The sequence below is a fragment of the Carcharodon carcharias genome, chromosome 15 (genome assembly GCF_017639515.1).
Source record: "Carcharodon carcharias isolate sCarCar2 chromosome 15, sCarCar2.pri, whole genome shotgun sequence".
NCBI lineage: Eukaryota > Metazoa > Chordata > Chondrichthyes > Lamniformes > Lamnidae > Carcharodon > Carcharodon carcharias.
The window spans coordinates 106472329-106484910 of NC_054481.1; the positions used below are offsets into that span (position 1 = coordinate 106472329).

Below are 12582 nucleotides of genomic sequence, written 5' to 3' on the forward strand. Positions count from 1 at the left end.
CAGATGGTGTCTGACTGAATCTCTGCAAAATATCACTTTCTCATTCTTGAATTCCAATCCACTTGTGATAAAGGGAAATATTCCATTAGCTATTTTATCATTAGCCATAGTAATATTGTAACAGTACTACAATAGTCATACAGTTACTGATAACAGGAGAAAAAGTATTGAGATTGCAACAAAAGCAAAGATCTGGCATAGAGCCAAATGGAGGAGAGTCATTTTTCAAGGGTGAAATTACTTTTGAAATAATGTGCATGAAGGTGTCAATTATCCTAAATATGGAAAATCAAAATTATTTTGGTTATTTCATTGTGGAGTTAGAATTTGATGAAAAACAGATGAAGGGTTTTCACACCTGTACTTGTAAAGTCAAGTATATTTAAAAATGAAATCGAACTTTTGGAAAGTTGGTATGTGTACAATATGATCAAAGAATAAAAGGATTTTACAATAGCCACCATTCAATCCAAAGGAGAGCAAACAAAAGACACCTTAAAATAAAATTGAATTGAATATTAAAACTAACAAAAACCATTGCAGAATAAAATGAAATTAAAAGTGCTGAGGACTCAAAACAGGAAAAGGTTGCTTCTGCATCACTGAGCAATTAATTATGGCATCCAGCTCCACTGCTGCAATTGGTTTCTGATCCTTTCAAGCATGAAAACAGAACTCTTGACTCCATATCATAGTTGGAAATCAAGCAGTTGGACATTGTGGTGGCAATTAGGCAGGAGAAAGCAGGATTGTTCTAAAGTTACAATGAATGACACCAGGGCTTCTGGTTATATATGACCCATGTGTTAAGAACTGGCAGAGAACCGCAATACTCAAATCAAATAGTTGATATTTTCAAACTGTACTTACCAAGTCAATCAGATCACTGAGGTTCTTCTCAATTTGCTGCGGAGGGAGGCGCCTCATCAAATCCAAGGCACAATCCAGCTGTTGTTCAGTCTAGGGTAAAGATGAGATAATATTAATGACAATGAAGTCCGCATTTTTACTGCAAATATAAATATGGAACAAAAGAAACACAATTATTTGCCCATCAAGTTTATACTGTCCAGGCCTGCTCAATCTCCTGAGAGGGACAACTAACCATAAGCAAGACTCTAAGATGGAGGATCAAAATTCCTCCATGAACCTCAAAAGGTAAAATTTCAGGATATTATTCTGCTTTTCCAAATTAAACCGTAAATTCTGAACATTCTGAACTATTCCACAGATAGATCACCCATTGTCCCAGCAGCACAAGATTACAATCCATAAATTTTTAATCTTCTATGCCTATCCTTTTAACTCAAATGTTTATAATTATTCCTATATAACTAATTGCTCCTTCACTGTCACTGGGTAAAATAGCTGGAACTTCCCCTCTAGTGGCACTGTGGGTGTAACCACCCAGCATGGACTGCAGCAGTTCAAAGCAACAACTCACCACCATCTTTTCATGGGCAAATAGAGATGGGAACAAATGCTGGCCAGCTCACAGCCCAATGAATAACAGAAAATAAAATCACAAAAATACTACTGCATTGATACTGCTTCAACGTTAATAACTAATATTAAATATGAATTCAATACTTTGAGGGCAGAAGGGATCATAAATGCTTTATTTCACCTTTATCACATCCATGGCCATGGTCATAGAAAAGTAGGCAACCTGCAATTACGAACACACAAATTAGGAGGAGTAGGCCACTCGACCCCACTCTGCCATTTAATAAGATTATGGCTGATCTGATTGTAACTTCATCTTGCTTCCCATCTAGCCCCTATAACCTTTCACTCCCTTGCTTATCAAGAATTATGTGGTGACTCTAATGTAAAAGAAAAGTAGGGGGACAAGATTAAATTAGCTGACTATAGACTAGAATGTTAGACATGACCAAGCTCTTCAAACGTATAATTCGATATCAAATGAGCATTTACAGGTGCATATGATGATCAAAGTCAGTCCCCATGAATTTGTCTTAGGCAAAGTGTTTGCCAGACATGTTTTTTTTTAAAAAGGAGTCAGTATGTTATACAGATAAAGGAAATTCAATATACTAAATACTATGGATGAGTGACCCACTTTCTGGCTCCCAAAGCCACTCCACGAACTACAAGGCACAATCCAGAGTGCAGTGGAACATCTTCCACTTATTTGCCTGGATGGGTGCACTGGCTGAACACAAGAATGTTAACAGCATCAACAACAAAACAGTCCACTTAATCGATAACCCGTGTACAACATAAAGGTCCAAGCCCACCTTCTCCACCAACGGTGCACCATGGCTGCAGTGGGTACTTCATACAGCATATACTGGAACAGTTCACCAAATCTTCTTCCACAGCACCTCCCAAACTTACAGCCTCTACTGCCTAGAAGGACAAGGGCAACAGGTGCATGCACAAGTCTCCCTCCAAATCACACACCATCCAGGCTTGGAAGGCTTCGCCTAAATAGCCAAGTGGTTATGGTACTGGGTTTGTAACCCCAAGATCAAGAGTTCAAATCTCACAATGGCAAACTATGAAACAATGTAACTTCATCTGAAACAGATGGAAACGGGTTTGTACTTGAAAGAGTTACATGCTGGTCAGGTGATTTCTTGGAAAAGGCATCCAGGCTTGGACATATGTTACTGCTCCCTATATCAATGCCAGGTCAAAATCCTAGAACCCCCTACCCAATATAACTGCACGAGTACCTTCATCACAGGGACTCCAGAATGCAGCTCACCACCACCTACTCAAAAGGCAACTAGGGAAGGGCAATAAATGCTGGCCTTGCTAGCCACTCCTATATCTCAAGAATGAATTTTAAAACATGTGCATATATTTTCAGAGGGAGCTCAATAAGATGTCATTGTTACAAATGCTGGACTTTATAAGACAGTTATGTTTTAAACTCTCTTCTCTAACTTAAGATAAAATAGAGCTGTTGGTGGGGATAGGACCTCCCAGGGATCTGCCCCGAACAAGTCCATGTGATCTCGTACTGAGTCTGCCCAGAGACAAACCCATGGGGACAGGGCCCAGGTCGAAACCTATTGAAAGCAAGGTACAAGTTTTAATACCTGGGCACAAAGGAGGCAGCAGTGGCCTTATTGCTGCCCTGACTCTGAGAGGCTGTCAGACTATGAGTTTTGTGGAAGATGACCCACAACAGGAGCTGTTCTGTCAGGCAGAAGGACTGCTTTTTGGTTAACCAAAATACAAAAGGCTGATGAGGACAGAACCCCTGTTTGAGGAAACAAGGATTGTGAAGAGTTAAAGACCACTGAATCATCAGAGCGTACCATGCAAAGGGAAATCCATTTGATTATGCTCATAGGGTTGAATGAAAAGGACTCTGTTTAAAAGGACATTGGAAGATACACCCTGGTGAAACCTGGAGAAGAGTTCCAGTTAGAGGCAAGTCAAGTTTTGGACCTTAATCACAGGACTACATCTCTGCAGAGAGTACGGTATAATATATAAACACTGTGGGGGGTTTCGGTTGTGTTAGGAAGTTACTAGGAAATACCTTTTCTGTAGTTTAGTGCATCAGTGGTCAACTAAATAATGTTTAGTCTGTGTTGATTTTAGCGAGTTTGTCATTGTAAAAGTCTTAAAATGTGATTTATGTGATCCTTCAAATTGGCCACTGGAAATTCATATCTCTTTTTAAAAGCTCTCGGTCTCTACAAGGATTGTAATATCATACAGGAAGTCTATAAAAACTGCAACAGCATGGATAAAGTTGATTAACTTATGGAAAACAAAGTTACTATTACTGGGTGTTGCTTCAATTGAAGAGTCTGAAATGGTATACCTTTGGAATAAGTGCTGGGTCCATTTTGTTTAAAATATAAATAGATGATTTGGCATTGGACATAGGAAGCACAATATCAGAATATGTTGATAATAAAGACAGAAAATATCTGGGAAACTGAAGAGGACTGTAAAGACTTCAGGAGGCTAAGAACAGGTTAGCAGAATGGGCAGATGGATTACAAATCCAATTTAAAACAAAGAATTGTCATGTAATGCATTTTGGAAGGAAAACAAACAGAGTTCTTTTATGAGAAGTTATTTAATTTTCAATTATTTTTACTATGGTAGGAGACTGAGGAAATAGGCAATGATACAAGATTCTTGTACAGAATCACATGACCTGAAATAACTATTATTTCACTGCAATTTATAAGAATATGGTATATTCTATGCACATTCGCCACAGAATGGCTACTCCTGCTCCCAGTGCCTGCCATAAAACAATTGGCTAACAGGGCGCCACAAGAATGGGCTGGAACATCATGGAGTTATGCATCTAATGGTTCAGACTACATTAAGTGGCAATAAGTGGCAATAAGGTGTCTGTCAAAAACCTTTGCATTTGAGGCCTCAAAACAAACTTAAAAACCGATTGAGCAGTGAACACAATCTCTGGAATGCTAACGTGCCAAGGCCTGTACTACAGCATGACGCACACATGATCTGTTCCAGGTGTGCAACTGAACCTTGATCCCAACAGAAAAAGTGGATCATTTAGATAAACATAATTATTTAGGACATTCTGTGCTCTTTAAGTTGAGCCCTGGATTGAACCAAATTGAAAAATGTAATGGATAATAACTGTCCTGAGGCATAGCTGTAGTTATCTAATTCATTTCCTGTCCTACAAAGTAATTTCATCCATAAATCCCATTATATTCTCTTTACAAACAAACTTCAGAAGAATCCTTCATCAGTAAAAGTGCCAATGCTGACTAAACCATGCCCATGGACTGAGGATGAATCAAAATCCAAACAATATGCTTCCCAATAATCTGATTTTTTTAACATCAGAATGGCAAAGTAGGAAGCAAACATTTCCGGCAGCTCTTCTACATGAGAGCTAGGTGGGAGCAGGAGGAAGTCACTGCTGGATACCTGAGGAGATAAATGTAGTTAACCAAAAGCAAAATTATTAGCCTGTCTCCCAATTAAACATACAAATTCCAGCTGCAGTATCAGCTCACAACAAACATTATAAATCAGTGGAATTGGTCATCACAGAATAAAATCTGAGTGTATTGTGACATCGTTGTGAATACTAACATCAGGAAACCTTGTGTGAAACTGCTTTGTCTACAAGTACTAAACCGCCACGTACAAACTCTGAAATAGTCAATTTAAATAAACTATTTAAGATCCGACTCCAGAAACTACAATAGCCTACACGACTGTTGCCATTGTTGCAGCTAAAAAGCAGCATCAACCACAAGACATCTGAAAGGAAATCCTAAACCTAGATTTGTGCCCAAGGCAAAAAAATATAGTCAAGACTTGCTTACACATGCAAAACAATGTGCAGCTTCTCAAGTTTAATTCTGTTAATTTTCCTTACCCTATTTTATATGCAGGACTCACTAGCTGTATCACAGCACTACCAATTAAATTTTGCTGAAAACTATTTTCACAAATTTGCAAAACAATTTAGAGACTTTGACTTGCTGAACGACCTGTTGTGCGTCACAAGTAGCAGTCACATCCTCTTCACAATTTGTAGCAGGTGGTATTTTCTACAGAACAAATCTAAATGAGCACAAGCAAAAACAGCATTGGAACAATCACTCATTCCATTATTAGGTCTGAAAGTTATAACCTAGATTTTAAATATGTAGACATTTGCTACTTTTCTAGAGATTCAGATAATGTGTGGATTGTAAAAGCAACCAAGTTTTGATTGCTAACTAGTGTTTGTCATAAAGCCAATCACAATGCCAGATCAAACTTCTAGTATGATTTAAGTAGGCCTGCAGAAAACCATATTAGCCAAGCTTGAACAAAGCATAAAGAGCATTTTAAACAAACCAACAAAACAATTGAAGCATGATCCCCAGCCAACCAAGGAATAAAATGCATTCATTAATCTGCTCTTCTGAAAAGATCACAGCACAATGCCACACAGCCATGAAATCTATAATTGTATCAGCAACATCTCAGCCTCCACCTTTAAATCCTTACTACCTTCTCAGAAACCAAATACGCACTTCAGGTAAAGTGTTACCATAAGAATTTAATAGCAAACTACATACATTTGAGTCAACATATAGTAGCTGAATTAAAAACATTTTTCCAGTTGAATTTTAGCCAGCACAATTTAGCTGTAGCAAAATGCAACCATGAAAATTATTAAAAATTTTAACTCTAGCAGGGCAGTTTTGATAAAACTCAGTAAAACTAGCAATAATGTGGGAATTGGGAGGACTGCATCAGTACAAGTACAAATCCTAACATAACAGCACTAAAGCAGACAAAGTGATTCACCTATTGACTTTCTGCAGGTGGAAATTATGGGGAAGCTTCATGAAGGGACAATGAAGCCATTTGTTGTATTAAGCAGGGAGACGAGGAAAAATTAAGTGCTTCAAGACATAATGGAGTGCATACAAATGAAAATATAAAATCTTTTATTCATGCACAGGATGTGGGCGTCGCTATTGTGCATCCCTAATTCCCTTGAGGTGTTGGTGGTGGTGAGCCACCTTCTTGAACCAGAGTGAATGTACTCTCACAATGCTATTCGGGAGGGAGTTCTAGGATTTTGATCCAGCAACAAAGAATGAACGACAACATACTTTCAAGTCAGGATGATGTTTGACTCGGAGGGCAACTTCCAAGTGGTGGTGTTACCATGTGCCTGCTGACCTTTTCCTTCTAGATTGTAAAGGTCATGGGTTTTGATGGTGCTGTCAAAGAAGCCTTGCAAGTTGCTGCAGTGCATCTTATAGATGGCATACAATGCAGCCAGGGTGTGTCAGTGGTGGAGGGAGTGAATGTGGGGTGCCAATCACGCGGGCTGCCTTGTCCCAGATGGCATTGAGCATCTTGTCAGAGCTGCACAAAGCCAGGCAAGGGGAGCATTCCACCACACTGCTGACTTATGTCTTGTAAATGGTAGAAAGGCTCTGGGGAGTCAGGAGGCAAGTTGCTCACTGCAAAATACCTAGCCTCTGGCCTGCTCTTGTAGCCATAGTATTTTGGGGGTCCAGTTAACATAGAAACTGAAAATATATGGCACAGGAGGAGGCCAGTCAACCCATCATGTCTATGCCAGCTGAATAAACCATGTACAAGCGCCAATGGCCAACATACCCTCTAATCTTTTCTTGGAGTACGTGGGCAATTTGTTTAAATGTGCAGCTCCATCAAATTCTTCTGTGTGGCTGCGCATGGTGGTAACTTAAAGAGGCCCATCTTTACATGACCTACTCAGGAACTTTTGGGTTGTTACACAGCTGCACATTCTAAAGGGAACATTGCCAACGGCTCTCAGCTTAGGTGGCATTGTTCACATTGCAGAGCTCAATATCTCACATGCAGTTTCATCTGCCATCACCAAAATCTCTTTTTCATGTCCAGATTCTCATATACCTCCTGCATTGTTTTTACTGCGTTATTTGAAAAGTCCAGGTGTAGTTTTTGAATGGTATTTAGCTGCACCTTAAGGCCAAGGTGATCAATAATGAACTTTTAATTTCTTGATATTCATCGAGCACAGTTTAACATTTGCTGCCCTATAGCAGGATTTTCATAATTCTCCTTAGCGAAAACAATAGAAGCAAAGCTGCCTTCCTGTTTACTTTCAGATTACAAAATTACTTTCTGTCCTACCCTAAAACAAACTACTGGTCACTCACTTTTTCTTTCTTTTCTTTCTTGGAAGTTCTCTTCTCCCCCTCTTTTTCCTGTAGGTCAGCTACTCTTGAGAGTTCTGTGCCATACCCCACCCAAGTGGAGCTAAGCCCTAACCCAGGGTTACTGCAGTAAGTTCTAACATTCTAATTGCTGCCAAGGCTGAGAGCAAGTAGCTCAGCACAAGCCAAGAATCTGAACCTATCTGTATGTTCATTACCGTCTTTACAAGCAAGTGGTAACATGGCAATTATGTTATTAGACAAGTAATCCAGAGGCCTATTTAGATGCATAGAACCAGCAGAAAGAGTTGTGAATAAAGCTGTTGGAATTGATAGATTAGCAAAATGCAGAAGTACTAAATCCAGAATTAGAGACATGGACTGCAAGACATCTGCAATCAATACTGGAATGAAGGATGTTTCATCCAGAAAGAAATTGACCTGGTAACACTCCTCGCTGTAATCTGAAATTCTTCAAAGGATGTAAATACATGTTACAATTAAAAATTGTCAGCTTCAAACTCCTTATATGTTAATAAAGCATTTTAGTAAATAGATTGAGACCCGATATTCCCATTATCTGAGACCAGACATTGTACTGTGCCAAAACCTAGCAAATCTAGATAAACTGCCACAATCCCAGTGACATCACATCTGTACACATTTATTACAATATAAAAATACATATAATGAACAGACAGACATAAGAAAAATTGCTGGTGACAACTATATCACTTCTGCTTCTACCCAAACTGAGACTCACTAATTTTGCAAGACTATATTGAAACTGGATCTTCCTTGTTTGTATGGCTCAGATATGGAAACATTACCTCTAAAACATTGCACCGCTCCCTTCAAAGGCAAAGATTTACACCTGTTGGGATTCTTGACCAAAAAGGTTCTTTATCAAGAGTGGGTTCACCACTGAACATGCTGGAAAGTACACACAAAATGATGAACACTTCATGTACTTCAACTGCAATATCACAATCACTCCAGAACTTATCATAACACTTAAGAACAGACAAAGATAGACAACTTGGGTAAAATAGCAAGGGTCACTATCAGTTAAGAAACTGTATCCCAACCTAAGCGGGCATGACCTGGAGAGGGAACAAAGTAAACTGAGAAGGAACAACCCAAAGCATGCACTTATTGAACAAGTTTACCATAATATCGAAGCATCCATTTTCAACCTTCCTTTAGTCCATCTGCTGCTGAAACCTTCATCCATGCTTTTGTTATTCTCCAATGTGTTCCTTGCTAGCCCCCCAGCTTCTACCCTCCATAAAAATTGAGCTCATCCAACTTTGCTGACGTATCCTAATTCGTAACAAATTCCTGCTCAGCCATTATCCATGTGATTGGCAACAAACGTTGGCTGCCAATCCACCTATGCTCAAATTTAAAATTTTCATCCTTATGCCCAAATGGCTCTTTGGCCTCACCCCTTCCCTATCTGTATAACTTCCTCTAGCTCTACAATCATCAAAGAACACTGCATTCCTCCAACCTCTTGTGTGGTTCTCTAACATTTCCTTCGCCCCAACATTGTGACCATACTTTTAGATGCCTAGGCCCCAAGCTCTGGAATTCCCTCCATAAACAACACCGCCTCTCCAAATTGCTCTCCTTCTTTGGCTCCTAAAAACCTCTGACCAAGCAGTTGGTCACCTGCTAATGCTTCCTCATGCAGCCCTATGTCAAATTGAATGCTCCTGGTAAGAGCCTCAAAATTTTCTACTAAATTGAAGCTATATAAATGCAAGTTGAGACCCACCCTGTTCTGACAGTCTAATTACCCACTGAAAGATCCGAGCAGTGTTTTAACAGCTTCTTGGGTTGCTGGGTATCCTGGAATAGGGCTGCAAATTTCCACCATAAATTGTAACAGACTTGTGGCTAAATCCATACTTTTGTCACACAGCATATTTGCATTTAATAACCAAATTGTCAGTGCAGGAATAATAATAAATGTGAAACTTGAGTAGTGAAGTGTTTTGCTTACTTCTTACTGAGATTGGCATCCCTTTTAGAAGGTCTGGGGAAGGGAGCAGAAAAGGTTACAGCCATATTTCCTACCAGTAATGAAGCCAAATCTATGAAAAAGATTGATAACACTTGTAATTTTTTGCCTCAATCCTAAGATTTCACAAACTACTATCTTTCATGCAAACACTGCACCTTTACAGAATTTATGAAGTTGGCAGAAATTACAAATCTTTATTAAACAAGTAATTACACTAACTTCTCAGCAGTAAAACTATGAAATGTTCCAATTGACTGGTGTGTTTTCTTAGCCAGCCTACAATTTTTTAATTAAATCAAATTGTCACAACTCCCCTGCTCAAACACAAATTCTACGAAATCAGAAGTCATCATGCAAAGATCCTTGGAACATACACTTAACTGGTGTTTGATTCCAGAGCACCTGTCCCACAAATGCAGCATAGTAATATTTTTTAGCCTGAAGTGAAATACTGACATCACACCAACAGATTGACTTCACCACAGGGGGAAAAAACAGCACATGACAGTCTTTGTGACATAATGAGTACACAAATACAGAAATTGTCTTTACTCCTGCCTAACACCATTCCTCCAGTGCAAACAAAGACTTGAATTTACACCATCCTTATCTATAAAGCTTTGTATCAAATCACGCAAATATACCTATCCTCTAAGGGAAGGCAATGGCAAATGGATCTTTTTTAAGTGCTCTAAACTTTGATCTTCGAATTATTCTGCACTTAGGTGATTTTATATTTCAAAAATATTGAGTGAAAACATCCCAAATTCCAGTTGGAGCTCCAGAACCCATGTCAGCCAAAATTCTAACTGGTCAAAGATCAAATTCACTTCAATTGAAATCTATCAGATACACTGTCTGAAATTATTAGAGACTGCTTCTAACTCAATATAAAGGAAGGAGCCCAAATACTGAACATTTAAGACATAGATGCAGTCATCTATTTTAGAGATGTTTCATCAAGTTCTACCCCAAGGGAACTGCTATCTTCATCATTATAACATTCAGAAAAAGTACATTCTTTCCTTGGTAATGTTTGAACAGGAACTGCTGATAATCTCAGTTGCACCAAACTGGTGTTCCTATGGAGCACAGTAATGATTAAAAACAAAATAGCCTTGATAAAAATCAATGATCCATGATGCTCAAGTTTCTACTGTATACTCAGCAGCACTTCCTCAGATGAGATCATCAGCACAACTTATGGCAAAAAGTATGTTCATATTATTTGCAAGATGTTTTGAAAACAGTTGGATATTAAAATATTTAATTTAATTGATCTGCTGATTCTGCATGCCTCAAATCTCAGAGCATAACATTCCAGATAAAGAACCAAAACCATGTTCACAAGATTTAGTCACTATCGCCAAGGAATGGGTGCACTATGAACAACAACCTGCGTTTATATAGCACCTTTAATGCAGTAAAATGCCCCAAGGGCCACAAGGACCTCGTCAAACCGAGTCACATAAGGGGATATTAGGACAGATGTCCAAAAGCCTAGTCAAAGAGATGAGTTTTCAGCAGCATCATAAATGAGAAGTGAGAGGTAGAGGGTTTAGGGAGGGAATTCCAAAAATTTAGGGATTAGGCAGATGAAAGCACAGCCACCAATGGTAAAAATTAAAATTGATGATGCTTCAGAGTCCAGAATTTGAGGAGCACAAGAGTGCCCAAAGGATCATAAGGCTGGAAGAGATTACAGATATAGGGAGGGGCGAGGCCATGGAAGAATTTGAAAAAATTGAAAATTTTAAAACTGAGGCTTTACAAATTGGAATAATAGGCGAATGGGACTTGGTGTGAGTTAGGATATGGGCAGCAGAGCTTTGGATGAGCTCAAGTTTATGGAGGATAGATTAAGTGCAACATAAGCAAAGAATCATAGGGCATAGAAGGTGGCCATTGGTGAGAGGCTACCGTGGGGAAGGAGAAAGGCAAGAGTACACTTTTAATCCAATCAACTTTGTTTCCCTTATTTTTCGTTCTGAAATCCAACGTTGTAATCACATATTAAATGATTTCTGAACTTTTTCACTGCATAAAGATTTCCCCCATAGTTTTAGGCTAAGGGGTGGTAGATTTAAATCAGAGATGAGGAGGAATTACTTTTCTCAAAGGGTCATGAATCTGTGGAATTGCAGTGGATGCTGGGACGCTGAATAAATCTGAGGAGATAGGCAGATTTTTAATTAGCAATGGGTTGAAAGGCTGAAATGAGATCAGCCATGATCGTATTGAATGGCAGGGCAGGCTCGAGGGGCTGAATTGCCTACTCCTGCTCCTAGTTCTTATGTTCTCAGTTGAACTTATACAGACAGCAGTGTCTGTAAACAGAAATATGAGGCTTAATTATTGTGTATCATGCTAATCAGAGGGGGAAAATATCTATGGATATAAATTCTGTGTCTTTCATGGAGAATCCAGTCCTTACTCTCAAGTAGGGATCAAAAGTTGTTGCAAAGAAGGGCAGAGAAAGAGATAGTCCAAGGTAGAATAATCATCGACCGGCACTGAATGGACTTAAGTTGAATGGTTTCTCTTGTTCTGGACTTTATAATTCCTGGCTTAACGATCTATAGCCCCACCTGTTTTAAGGTGAAACAATATCTTAAAGGATCATTAAATGAAATAAGGGTCAGATTCGCAGCAGCAGACATTACAAATATTACAGACTCAAAACGTTAACTTTGTTTTTCTCTCTCCACAGATGCCATCAGACCTAAGTTTTACCAGCATTTTCTGTTTTTTTTTTACAAATATTATCCTGTCTTTCTTGAAGGTGGCGGCTTACGTAAAGATACAGAGCAAGGTTCCAGCACAGAACGAGTGCATGTATTTCTTGACTGCCCATGTGTACCAAATGATAAAATGTATAAAGACATATGTATATTT

The 12582-nt window shown here is 38.9% G+C and overlaps 1 protein-coding gene across 3 annotated transcripts in view; it reads right to left on the reverse strand.

Moving 5' to 3' along the window:
* Nucleotides 1–12582, reverse strand: part of capzb (capping actin protein of muscle Z-line subunit beta) — a 107745-nt gene that overhangs the window by 78471 nt on the left and 16692 nt on the right. For 2 of the 3 annotated variants that reach the window (XM_041206447.1, XM_041206446.1), the window contains exons 2-3: nt 1628–1669; nt 871–960 (exon numbers count right to left, since the gene is read on the reverse strand). In XM_041206447.1, coding sequence (XP_041062381.1) covers nt 871–960; nt 1628–1669 — 132 coding nt within the window. The remainder of the gene's footprint in view (nt 1–870; nt 961–1627; nt 1670–12582) is intronic. The other variant, XM_041206448.1, reaches the window with a different exon arrangement.